Source organism: Polyergus mexicanus, unplaced genomic scaffold (assembly GCF_030449975.1).
Source record: "Polyergus mexicanus isolate NDT 795.1 unplaced genomic scaffold, iyPolMexi1.0 SCAF_13, whole genome shotgun sequence".
Taxonomy (NCBI): Eukaryota; Metazoa; Arthropoda; class Insecta; order Hymenoptera; family Formicidae; genus Polyergus; species Polyergus mexicanus.
In genome coordinates, this window is record NW_027223333.1 from 5,844,653 (window position 1) to 5,858,540 (window position 13,888).

At 42.1% G+C, this 13,888-nt stretch overlaps 1 protein-coding gene across 7 annotated transcripts in view; it reads left to right on the top strand.

Moving 5' to 3' along the window:
- Positions 1–13,888, top strand: part of LOC138939056 (uncharacterized) — a 56,083-nt gene that overhangs the window by 7,469 nt on the left and 34,726 nt on the right. For 5 of the 7 annotated variants that reach the window (XR_011447785.1, XM_070306539.1, XM_070306536.1 and 2 more), the window contains exons 2-4: positions 4,263–4,655; positions 7,563–7,903; positions 8,453–8,891. Coding sequence is in view for 6 of the 7 variants with exons in the window: in XM_070306539.1 (XP_070162640.1) it covers positions 4,444–4,655; positions 7,563–7,903; positions 8,453–8,891 (992 nt within the window). In the remaining variant the exon portion in view is untranslated. The remainder of the gene's footprint in view (positions 1–4,262; positions 4,656–7,562; positions 7,904–8,452; positions 8,892–13,888) is intronic. The other 2 variants (XM_070306538.1, XM_070306541.1) reach the window with 2 other exon arrangements.

Sequence of the window (13,888 nt, forward strand, 5' to 3'; positions counted from 1 at the left end):
TTGCCTTGTTTTTTTTCCTCTCTCTCTCTCTCTCTCTCTCTCACTCTTTTCTCTCTTTCTCTCTTCCCTTCTTTGCGTCTCGCACCCTTGCGCTTCGGGTCACGGCGAAGATCGATACGATATCGCGGACCTCTCACGATCACCTGGGTGGTCCACCTCGCGCGGTCCACCCGGCTTCTGGGACTGATTTAATTTTGGCTACATGGACCGCCCGGTCGGCGAATTTATTCAACGTCCGTTCGCTCTCTTAATTCTCCCTTACACGGCGTGCGATACTGATTTTCGGATCGCAAACTGTTTGTTTTTTTTTCGCGTAAAACTGCGTAAAGATTTTCTCATCTTTCAAACGCGAAGAGTCTATAGCGTGGAATTACGAATTTCTATATATCCAAACACGTGCATCGATATATTCAAGAAAATCGCACACGGAATGTGCGGGACCGTTACAACCCGTAAAGCATGAAATCCCCGTTGAACTATCCATCAATCGATTACACCCACCCCCATCCCTCTCTCCGACTTTGACTTTTCAATGTGTTCTCTCTTAACAAATATCAATTTGACTGCCGTCTAGACCATTTCTTCGCGTGAACGGAAACGAGAAGGGGACGAGGGGACGAGGGAAGAGAAGAAAGAAAGAGGGGACGACGAGGGCGCTTTAAATCGCGAGGCTCGCCCGAGCCGTCCGGATAATCCAGACAGATGGGACTCGTTAATGGGACGCGAGTAATTTGCAAGAAATCTAATAACACCGCGGTCTCCCTCCCTCCCTTCTCCTCCCCCTTCCTCATAACTCGTAGCTCGACTTTCCACCTTGTAACCTCTCCTAATTCCTCCTCCATTTCTCTCTCTCTCTCTCTCTCTCTCTGTTTCCTCGTCTCTCATCCCATCTGAGGTACGAGGACCGTCTAATGACAATACACGGGCGCCGTGCTCGTGAAAATTAAAATTCGCCCGGGGGTCGTACAGCGCCGGTCACGCGTGTGAGCGAGTGCGTGTCCGGGTCCAGGTGGTCGTGCGAGATCGCGGATGTAGCGATACCCTCGCGAGATATCCTGCGATACAGTACTGTGCAAAAGTTTAATAGCGTATAATAGCGTATAATTTAAGACAGCGAAAAATTATTCTTTTATAATATTACATTATTCTACGTGTGGTTGATCTACAAGTTCATTTCATTTTCTTTCTATTCTTCTATCTTGTGGATTTTACTATGTTTTTGTAATTCTATTACGAATATGTTGGATTCGAGAATTTATTTTCGCTTCAAAAAATTCTCTCACAAGTTTGAAATAATACGATAAAATATATATATATGGTATGTATATATATATATATATATATATATATATATATATATATATAAAGAGAATTATAGAACATCTTCATTTTATTTTTAAATCCAATGTGCTAAAAATAATAAATATATCTTTGCATTCAAAGATCTATCTCTCCCGTTCCGCTGCTTGCTATAAATCTTTTCTAGTTAGAAGTTTGCAACTTTTATTCTAGATTTGCTCGAAAGAGAAGGTAAATATCGGCAAGACGAAACCTCCCCTCCTTCCATATCTCGGTGCACGAACGCGTGCATCTACATCGTAGATGAGAGAAAAGACGACGCGGGGGGAGCGTGGAACTCGTTAAGCAGTTTGCGGTTCGTCCCCCGTCCTTTTTTTCTTCCACCCGGGCGCGCCTTTAGAGCGTAAACATATTCCGCGAAGAGATCAACATCTTTGTCTTCCCGTGTACGTATGTACGCGCGGGCGGGGTATCACTTTTTCTTCTTCTTTATTTCTCCTACCGGCCGTGTCTCTCTTCTCTCTTCCCTCTCCCCCTGCACGCGTCTTTATTTCTTATTACGTGCCTGGTTTCTGGTGTTTGGATTCCACCCACGATTGAATTTCTCAGGATGTTAATTTAAGGAACGACACAGCGCGTAAGATGATTACATTTTTTTAAACCGCGAAATAAATAGAAATCTCTCTTCCTCTGTCCCTCTTGTCCCCTTGGGGAAAATTATTGCGAAATGAAATGTCCCGCGTCCGAGGATTGTTTCAGATCTCGCGACTGGAAAGACTCGTTCTATTTAGCCTTGCCAAATGCGCGGCCATTTGTTTCCGAATTTTATTTCGCCCGCAAATCGGGCGATTTCGGCTTCGCGAGAATCACGAGAATCGGATGGTCCTATTGTTAATTAACTGCACGATCGAAGAGGTGTGCAACGGGGAAGAAGGGGGTGGGATGTGTGTGGGGGGGGGGAGGGCGATCCGGTCAGAGAGAGAGAAAGAGAAAGAGAGAGAGAGAGAGAGATTAGGCACCGATTAAAATTCACGGCGTGTCCGGGCGGTATAATTTGATTTTGTAGGCGTCCGTACGCGGATCGAGTTACGCGAACCGAGGACTCGCGTGGGTATTCTTTTCTTTCTTTTTTTTTTTCCTTCTTCTCTCCTTTCCCTCGAATTTCGCGGCCGAGAGAGAAACGCGCTTGGCCCCCCCCCCCCCGCCTTCCTTTCTTTAATTCGGCGCGACCGGATAACAGACTTGCGACGACTATTAAAATTGAAACGCGCTCATTATCGATTCGCCACGCTAATCGAGCATGGCGGTGACGGACTTACGGATTCCGTGAGGATCGAGTTACTACGCGCGGCGCGGATCCGATTATTTTCATTCGATTAGACACGAGATCGCTACGGTGGCATTTTCTCGCGGGAACGACAATCTCAGGCTGTCACCCGCTCGTTTTGCACATAAATCGCGCGCCTCATAAATAACTCTCCGCGACACATTCCTTTATCTGGAGTGTGTCTCACATTGCGAGAGATTATCACGTTGGCAATAAAATAAAATAAAATATCTATTGTAAGATAATATCGCTATATAGTTTCCGAATCTTGAATTTTTTTTTAAGTTCTCTTAATATTTGAAAATATAAGAAGAAAGAGATAATATCATGATACGAGAAAATTATTAACATGAATATCTTAAACCAAAATATGCCTTTATTTCTCTTCAATTAAATGTCGTATTTTATCAGAGTTGATATAAACTTGGTTCGCTTAATCGGGTTACTTCAAGAGAAGTTTATAGTTCAGACATTCGTTGTTCGTTTATATGCTAAATATAATGTATAAAATAATATAATTTATTATTAAATTAATTAGTGTGTGTGTGTGTAAAGCAGCGTATAATTATATATGATTAATAAAAGAATTAGGGATTTTCTCTCAGAGATTTTACATCGATTCTTCGAGTAATTTTTCTCGCTACCGAAAACAGGCTCGAATCGATTGATTATTCGCGTTTGTCAATCGTATCTCCTGAGATTTGTGCCGTGCGATTCCGGGTAGTTTTGGATTAGCGGGTGGTCCAGCGTGTCGGTCGGAGACGGGTAGGTGGGGTGGTGATGCGGCACCCTCATCCTCCCCCCCCCCCCCTCTCCCCTATTCCTTCCATCCATCTCAGACTGGGATCGGGCCGCATTAAGAGTCGGACAGCATTAAAACGTTGCTTAGCAGGCTATTTTGAATTTTAATTCCCGCGGCTACGGCAACGTAACCGAGGTGTGGAATAGATTAGTTTTCGCTCACACACAACTGTCAGCTACTTGCCGCGGGGCCCCGGGGACTGATTGACCGACTGGAGCAGAAGGACAGATAAACTCTCCCTCTCTTCTCTCCTACTCGCCTACATATGCTTTCCTCTTCCGTTTCTCTCTCATTTCATTCCCTTTTGTTCCTTTCTTGAAATTCTCCATTATTTTATCCTCTTTCTTTTAATGATTTCTTATTTTAATCTCTATTAAGTTTTTGTGTTGCTTTTATGAAAAGTTTTAACAAATTAAATGGTATACAAATTTAAAGTAATAATCGAATCGAACGATTCACAGTTGACAATTGTCACTAAGTGTACAGTAAAAATATGATAAGAAAATAAAATAAAATAAAATTTTGAAAAATATAAAATTTCAAGCGATTTGAGAGATATAAATTTATTATAATTTTTATGTAATAGTATTTCTATACAAGAATAAAAAAAAATAAAAAAACTTGTAAATATATATATCATACGTTGAAAAATCAATTTTGGCATTTGTGGCTTGTATTTGACTGCTATATTTTAATTCTATTTGTTAGATTTTACTACATTAAATATAGATATCTTGCGATATACGTTATGTATATCCCATTAATCGCCAGATCGCCATTAATGCGATCTCTCGTCTCGATTCAGTCAGTCGATAATTTCCCGATTACTCGCAGGAGGAAACGGCAGTGACGAGCGTCGGAAACGACGAAGGATCAGATTCGCTCGATGAAGACGCTGCACGAGAGCTGCTCGAGAAAAGGAAGAAGAGAACCGCGGTTCAAGGTCGCTCGTCTGGAAATTCAAGTTCGGCTCTCTCGTTGTTAGCTCGCGCGGTAAAAAGAAGAGGGATGATCGATGGTGAGAGAATCGACCGGGCTAGTCACCGTGGCTTCGTACAGGAGAAGACATCGCGTTGCGGAGGAGGTGCCGGGACTCTACATTCGGCGCCTGACGCTCGAGGACCCGAAAAGGAGAGAACCATCCGGTTCAAGGTCGCAGTCCCCGGCGCGCCATATCTGTCATCCGCGTAGCAGCGGCGACGCGCGCTCGACGCGAGGATCCTCGAGGTGTCGAGAGAGGCGAATTCGATATATATATATATATATATACGATAAAAATTCGAGATGTCCCGTATCAAGCAAACTTAATTGTAGCGCGATGATTAACAAGTTAGATTTTTCTCCCCTCTCTTCTTCTCTCCTCTTCAGCGAGATCTTCTTATAATATCTTCTTATACGAACCGGCAATTATAAGCAGTCGAGAAACTGGTTTCCGAAGAATTTCCATGGGATCTATATTCTATATTTGGAACATTTTAACACGTTGTTTGTTTCATTGCGATAGGATAATTCCTTGGGTTTTTTTCTTTTTTTTTTTTTTTAATTGCTCGTTATATTTTTCTAGGAAGAGAGTCAAAATCACGTCTCCTTCTCTCTCTCTCTCTTAAATTTATATCCAATCCTCGCTTCTGTCAATATGTATTGTATTTTCTTATTGCGTGGCTCGAGTAAGTGAAACAAACTTGGTCGAGATATAAACCTCGAGAAGGATTAACCGATTATCCCGGTCTGTTTATCGAATGATTAACATCGTACATATCAACGTGGTTGCGCTAAAGAGACGAGCACCATCCCGTGGATCTCCTCTAGCGAGATATCGCGTCGTTCGGTCGACGAGGACGTCTTTCGCTCTATATAGGACCCCGTAATTAAACATACTAAAATTTAACGGTCGTACACAGACGATCGTCTCGCTGCGACTTAATAAAAGACTCATGGGGCCGAACCTCGGCACGGTAACGTTATTAAAGCGGCTCGCGCATTAAAATACGAGCAGCATCGGTACGTCATTATCATCGACATTTGATCTCGCACTCTCCCTCTATCGTTCTTCATATTTCTTTTCCTTTCTCGTACAAACTTTAAGGCGAACCTGACCTCTCGATATCCGGGCAAGGTTACCGAGTTTATGTACATATATCGCGACTTTGGAACGTTCCCCGTCAAGCGGCTGAATCTTTCCACGTTTCACTCGAATTCTCTTTGATCCGTGTGCCCTCTCCCCTTCTTTGCCTGAAAGTCCTTTCATGCACGAGGCTGAGCCTCGCTCTTTGCTTTCTTTCGACAATTATATCAATTGGGCGATCGAATAATGGAGGAGCAGTTCGTGAAGTGTCAAGTCTTTTGGATTCTTGTCGCGTTTGCTAAATAGAAGAAATAGAAACACGAGATAATATGCTTTTGATCATAAGAAATGTCAATAAAATATATTGTACATATCACATAATTTAAACATCTATAAATTTTACATGCACTATATTAAATGCTTAGCATTATTTTTACTTTTTTAAAGAAGTTGATATAATTTTTTTTTTTTTTTTTTTTTTTTTAATCAATTCTTCGTTTTACCGTTATTACTTCGAATACTATGCGTTACTCTTCATTCACTGCTTTTCCTTATTCCCGTTTATATCTTCCTAGCATTCGTGCTTTGACTTGACTTTTAATTTATCCCGAATATAATCTCGTAAATACTCGCAACTAAATTATACTTTCATTGTAGATTTTATTTATAGTCGCAATATTTATCTTTCGCGAAGGAATGCAAATGCACGATGTGGACTGATAAATTTACCGAATCATCTCCCGTCATGATTATTTCCAAGAGTGCGTCCAGGGTATTATTTTTCCCCTCGAGCTCTCTCTCCTCCCCGCGCGCTCTTCGTTCTCCACATCGCGCGAGCGCCAGCCTTTTTGCTCTCGCTATATTTTTTCATCCCCTCTTCTCGTTCAGCTTGCGGTTCAAGGTCGTAATCTTCTCGCGAGACCTCCTTTCTTTCAACCAGTTCTCCGCTTCGCATCCCTTTTAATCTTTTTCTTCGGCCTGTTCCTGCGCCTTCGTTTTCGAAGTTCAAGGCCTTCCTCCTCTTCTTGAATGTACTCTCCCGACACTTCTTCCTCGTGTACCTCGGCGTATATTTTTCGTCAATCCTTTATCCCCCCTCTCCTCGCGTTTTCCATCATTTACATCACATCTTTTATTTCTCTCCAAATCTTATCTTACAGATTCTTTCGTTGTTTTTCTTTTTTCTTTTATTCTTATCGTTCTCGGGTTGTACTTAACTTTCAAACTTTCTTGCTTCTCGGTTCGAGAACTTTATTCCAATTCACTCTTATCGGATTTTTTATTTATTTTCTCACCCCTTTTTTCTCTCTTCGTTATTTTTTATTCTTGACACTAGTTACATTCCTCCTCAAATATTTTTTCTTTGAATCTTGTTGTTCTAATATATCGCTATTTTTGTAATGCGATGACACTTTTTGTCAGTTTTTTTTCTTTCTCCTTTCATTCTGCTTTTGAATGTGGTAACTGATCTCCCTTTCGTATATCACTTTCGTTCGTTTCTTCCATCGAGATCTGCCTCATCTCCTCGCCGTCTCTTTCGTTTTCCTTCTTCTTATCGGCGTTTCCTCTTTGAAGCGTGATGCCCTCCAGGGCGCCCCACAATCACATCTAGTTATCCAGTTGTCTGAAGTTGAGAAAGGCGAATACTCTTTCCCATTGTCATTACGAGCCCTTTCTACGCCGTTCGCGTACAATCATTATGGCGAACGATCATTGCAAAATGAACGAGATGAAAAGTGTTGCTAACTTTGTCACGACACGAACCCCTTCAGCTCGAAAGATACATCGTTACTCATATTTATTTTTTTGCGAATATTACATTATACTTTGCCATATGTTCTGTCATGTCGAAACTTTACAATCTCAAAATTTACAAAACTTCTGATTTTTCATTCGAATTTGCATAAAAAATATTTCTCAAATATAGAAAGTACATTTATATTTTTAAAAAAGACGTGGTATAATTTAATTATTATCCAATTACATATACACGTTTTTAGAATTTTTATTTAAATCATATCTGTCGTCAGGTTTTTCTGAATATGTGTATTTGACCTGTATGTACCTAGCTACAGATCGTGGCTGGAAAGGATCCGGAAGGAGAGTCCGGCTTTCTTAACAATAGTATCCTTGGAGCTTCCGGAATCGCCGATTCCCTTGATAGAGTATCAAGCGAACGCGCGTTGGAGACGTAATGATTCTGATGAAGTCGCAAACGACAAGGATGACATCTTGGACGAGTTTCTGGAGAAAGTTACGGATGCCGGGAAGAATAGGGGAAAGGAAAGTCGCGCAGGGAGGAACAATGTGTTCCGGAGAAGTCGGCGGGTTAACAGGAAGGAGGGCGAATCTCTGGAATGTACGAAAATGCTAGCCACCCTCGAGGAATGCACGAGAAACATTATTGAAGGTTTGATTATATCCTATATATATATTCTTTTTTCACTGTGCGATAAAAGGAAATGATGAACGCGTGTGTGAAAATAGCCGGAGAATTATTTCGGTAACGCTGCCTCCGAATTAATTGGTTTGTAATGATTGAATTATCTGTGAAATTGACCGTGTTAAGATCATAAATATGTTGTCGCGAAAGACGTCAGAGAAAGTGTATATCTTCGTATTTATCTACATTTAATGTTCGTATTTATCGATTATTTTTCGAATTAATTTATCGGCGACAAAATGTTATCTTTTATCCATCTCTGCTCGACTCGCTCCAAACAAAGCACCTTTTCAAATATCTCGCTTCTAAAGATGAATTCGACGGAAATCTCAAGATCGGATTTCAAGGGCGAGAGGAATCGTCGTAAACGGACCTTGAAATCGCTCGTCGGTTCCTCTCTCGCGACTTCTTCTCTCGTGACGATTTATCGAAATTTTTCCGCCGGGCGGCTTCTTGGCTCGAAGAAGAGATCGAGCGCAGATCATGAAATTCTCGAACGGCAATATCGAATTTCAGGACCGGGCCGCGAGGGATCGAGCCGGCGGGATATCGGCGACGATTGCATATGCTCCGAGATACCGAGAGATCTCGGAATCGGCAGTTCGGAAATCGCGCGCACCACGAGTCCGGAAGTGACTCGCACGATTCGGATCGCGATGAAGTGTCATCGCGGCCAGTCGGTGCACGAAGAAGACGACGACGACGAAGGTCCCGAGGAGGCGGACGAGCGGCGAGCGGAAGAGGAGATGGAGGAGGGAGAAGGAGAGAGGATGAGGAATGACAGGAAGGATTTTCAAGGTCCGTCGAAGGCGAGGAAGGAGCCGGTGAAGCACGACGTTTCTCGCTGCATCGTCGCCGCAGGTGCAAACGCGACGTTGGACTTGACGCTAAATTGCAATAGCGTACGATTGACTTTTCGTGATACGAACCTGAAGGCAGCGACGCAAGGCGAGAGGTAAGAACGACCGGAAACGATCCAGAGTCAGAGTTCGAATCGCGTGAATTTCCTCTTGAAAATAGGTTTCGCTGCGCGACGGGATGCTGCCTCCGTAGCTTGAAATAAACGCGTAAAACATCACTAACTATTAGCAGCTATCTTCCTATCTGCCCTTTTCCCTCTGAGTTTTTTATTTTCTTTCTCCTTGAACAATTCTTTTTATTTGTATACGTTCGATAGTAAAATCGTGAATTTTTTTACAAGCATTTTTCACAAATTCTTTCATAAGCAAACGAATAAATAGAATACTTTAGAAATTATTTTTCAATTAAATTTCGATGTAAATTTGTTCAGTTTTAAATTAGAATGGAATAATATAAAAATAAAAAGGTCGCGCGCGCATAGCAGAATAAATTATCAGATTCATGATAATTGCTATAATTCCTCGAATCGAGAGTTTTTTTTCAATAAACTTAATGCGTGAGAACGAATTTTGATGGATGGCTCGAGTGTCGAATTAACGACACGATCAGCACGATAATTCGCATAAACAGGTAGATCATAATTCCAGGATTCATCTGAAATAAAAATTCCAAAAAACTGAAATAACATGGTGACAAAAAATATTTCTATATTTATCTGATATTTGAGATCTTTAGAGTTATCTATTTATTTACTTGCTTCACGAGAGATGAATTATTAAATGTGTGAAAAAAGATATAGAGATCTTTATATCATGGAAATTTAGACGAGCAAACATTGGTTTTATATATATATATATAGGATATATTTAGGATGTATTTGAATTTTTTAGTTATGAAATTATTTAAGTTTGAAATAATAAATAATTAATTAAAAATCTCATAAGAATATCTAAGAATATTTAAGAATTAAAATTTATTATTGTCAAATTGTATATAATTTTAAATACAGACATAGGATTTCAAACATAGGATCGTATAAAGGAATGGGATATCCGGTTCTCCAAAATCAGGTAAACGCAACTCGTATGAACCACTCGTCTCGCCGACAACAGTTCGTTCAACGCGGTCGCCACAAAACGGAATCTCAGTGACCGAATCACCGAGATTCTCGAGGGGCGGGGGGAGTTTCTAAATTTTGCTCTCGGAACCTCTCTGGGGCAAAAAGCCGCGCTCCTTTCCCGAAAGGAGAGCCGCGCCGAAAGCGAAGAGAGAGGAGAGACCGAGTTCGCGCCGGTCGGCGAAACCGCTCGACGGAATCGTGAATCTCGTCGGCGCGGCAATAAATCGCAATCGCCGCGATTCGATTTCTGCGAACACGCGCTAGAAGAGTGCGGGAGATACGTCGAGGCGGCCTATTAATTAGCTCGTCTAATAAATCGCGACCGGGCCTAAGACGGGAGGGGAGAGACAGTGGAGCGAGACGCTATCGCTCTCTCCTCTGCCATCCCGTCCTGGCCCCTCTCGCTCTCTCGATCATTCGGGAGGTAAGAAGAAGCCGGCGAGGATATAGAGAACGAGATGGAACGTGGAGAGAAAGAAGAAGTAGAGGGGAAAGAGGGGAGAGATAGTATGCCGATCGAGAAGGGAGCGGGAAGAGGAGGAAGCGGAGAAACAAAAAAAGAGAGACCGTCGAGTACACACGAGTTTTCGTGGTGGACCGGCGCGAGATGAGAATCGCGCGCGTCTAGGCTGGGGTCCGTGCAAGGAGTTGGACCCCGAACCGGGTGAGAGAAGTTGGTCGCGTCCCCCCCCCCCTCGTCCCTCTGTTTCGTCCTCCTCCTCCTCCTCCTCCTCCTTCTTTTCTCCTCCGCGTCTTCCTCCCACTCTCGCGGGGCGGCAGCATCGCGTTTTTATTTTGTCTGTGCTGTGCCGCGCCGCTCTCCCTCTCCCTCTCCTCCTTTCTCCCTTTCCCCCCTTTCTCTCTTTCTCTGTCTTTCGTAGAGCGAAAATGGTTCATGGCCGTTCCCCGAGCGCCGATTTCGCCGCGGATCCTGCGCGGAGGATCGACCTCTAACTTCTTTATCCCTGCGCCCGTGCTTGGCCTGGTCCCGCCGCTTTATTCGCCACGCTACTTCGCTCCGGCCCCGAAGTCTCGCAGTCGCGTCGCGGTTTTTCACCGCGGTATTACCGTCTCCCTTCTTTATGCACGCGATCGCGTCGTTCGCCTTTTTTAACGCGCCGTAATGGAATTTCTGTTTTCTGCCGGCTAGATTATACACCAGTCGCGTCCTCCTCTCTCTCCGACGTTTCATTTTCTTTCTCTTTCTCTATCTCTCTTTCTCTCCCTTGCAGTCGCTCGTCGGAGTTTCGTTACTTTATAATGGACGGTATTGTGTGTTCGGTGATGTATTGGCCGAACAATATACGGCTGCCGTTTATTACGCGAAAAGTCGTAAATCAATTTTCGAAACATAATAAACGAGTAATGAGCGGGAATATATTCTTGCGATACTCTTGCGAAAAACGAGCATTTCTTTAAATGAACGATTCTCGTATAAATTATCAGCCGAGATAGATCAATACGACTTAAAATAGTTTCGAAATTAATGACTCGTATAAGATCATTGTCTCTCGCGCGCGGGACAAAAAAGTCTCGCAACATCTATATGTAAATTATTCTGTCGAGGTAAATTGGTTTTTTTTTTTTTTTTTTTTTTTGCAACATGTGTATTCTTTCGTAAGTTATATATCATTCTAATCTCTTTGCGTTATTTCTTTCCTTTATATTATTACTTGATATTTTTTTTGGTATTCGAACCGCGTTTTTTCTGGCTCCGAGATTGAAAAACTTGTTGTGAAATAATGCTCGTGTAAATTTTAGGCAGAATCTATCTTTCTTTCTGCGAAAAAGATCCTCTCTTGTTTGCAAAATCACGTATCTCTTCTATAGTCTTCTTAGAATGCGCATTATCCGCGTTATTATCATAACTGACCTAAAGAGGAGCTCATTAACTCTGCGATTACCGCCTAATTAAACTTGCTCATTCGACGAGCCGGGAGACGCGACAATCGATATTTCTTCTTCCGTAAATAGCTATCCTTTGCGTGCGTGTATCGTCGTCAAGGGAGAATCAAGAAAGACGGAGGGATCCGCCGTGAAATAACGCGAGTGCGCGTAAGTTTCTAATTCGCAAAGAGTCCTTTTTTTTTCCCTCGGATCAAATTACCATAAATAATGATCCCTTTGCAATATTTATAGCGACCGCGTACCCTACGAACGTCTTTACGACCGGCCACCCTCTGCCGTTCTTCTCCCCCTTTCTCCCCCCTTCGCCACCCCCTCGTCATTTCTTCGACTTTCTCTCGTCTCATTTTAACTTTTCACCCCGCCGCGGTGTCCTGCTTCTTTCATCCTCCGGTTCTCGCTCGATCGAGTCAAGTTTTCCGCCGCCTTTCTTCTTTCGCCTATTTCTCGCCCTCTGTCCTCTCTACGTCTCTTTCACTCCCCATCCTCCTCGGTATCGATTAACGCGTTTACCCCGATTCCCAGCAGGAGGATGCAAAAAGGCGCGAACAACCGCGCTGTCGACCGCAATCGACGTTTGCGGAAGATCGCGGAATCGGAAAACAAAGGGGACTTTGTGCCCCGTTGATGAGACTGAGATGTCCCTCTCTCTCTCTCTCTCTCTCTCTCTTCCTCACCGCGTTTTTCTTCCTTTCTGTCGGATATAACGAGGCGAGAGGAGGAGAAGTGGCAGATGGGGAATTGGTATGTTGATTGTGCGTGCTAGACGAGAGAGAAGGGATATTTCTTGTGTTATCTCTTTCTTCGAAGGGCAATTGCATATTTTTATCAAGTTGTCGCAATTTTATGATAAGTAAATCTAATATAATAAATATCAAATTTCTAGAGAGATGTTATAAATTATTTCAGAGATTTTATTGATGCTTGATCTTGAAAATTGATCTTAAGAGCGAATCATGTAAATTCGCTGTTAATGCATTCTACTTGAACGCGAGCGACGACGACGACGGGAGTTCGAAGTTAAGATATTGGACAGATTCTTCCCTTAAATGGATTTCTCACTTAAGGATCTCGGCCGAGAATGAAGCCTCGTTTAGCTCGGTTAATTATGTCGATAATTCTCGATTAATTCTGTCGATCCTTTGAATTGATTATTGTGTGCTGTGAACAAACTTTCACTACAGTTTAGGAAATAATCTTTCGATTGGCTATATTATGAAAACGATAAATTACTTAAAAATTGAAATTTTTTAATATTTAATTTTTTTTTTTTAATTATTTTTAATATTTATATCGAGCTGTCTTTGAAATATTTCACCTTTAAGACAATATGATATGCTTATTATTTTCACAATAGAAAAAGTCTGAAAACGAATCTAATTAATTATATAATCAATTTATGGATTCCTTTATATAGATGGTATAAAAAAAAAAAAAAAAAAAAAAACAGAGTAAATTAGTGAATTCTATAAAATATACATAAATTAAACACGTCAACGAATTTTGCTAACAGACGACAAAATGACAAAGAAAACAGTGCTTCAAAATATTTATCGCATTGAAAAATCTAGCAGACGGCGGTTGAGAAGGGAGAAGGGAGAAGAATTGGGAAGAGATAAAAGAAGTAGTAGATACATCCTTGATGAGCGATCGTTATCACGATGAAAATGCAGTCTCGAATCGATTCGTGGCAGTCGATTCCTCTTGGCTCCTTTTATTAGATTGCCAATTTCGTGGCGTCTTCTACGGAATTCTATCTTCTTTCTTTCTTTTTTTATTTTTTGGTTCTCCCCGATACGAAATCCCGCTGACTCGAGAGAGAGAGAGAGAGAGAGAGAGAGAGAGAGAGAACGCGCCGACAAGAATTCCTCCTCTAATCTCGATGTGCCCTCGCGACACTTATCTCGAAACGACGTGACGTCACGCACGGCGGCGCATATGTTTAACTCGTAAGAAGAATAATTCGATTATGCCGACGCCGGCCACGCTTCTTTCACAGTGGTCTCCTTGTTTTATCCCGATTTTTTTTCCCTCCCGCTCGTAGTTTTTTCGCTTTGTTTCCGGCG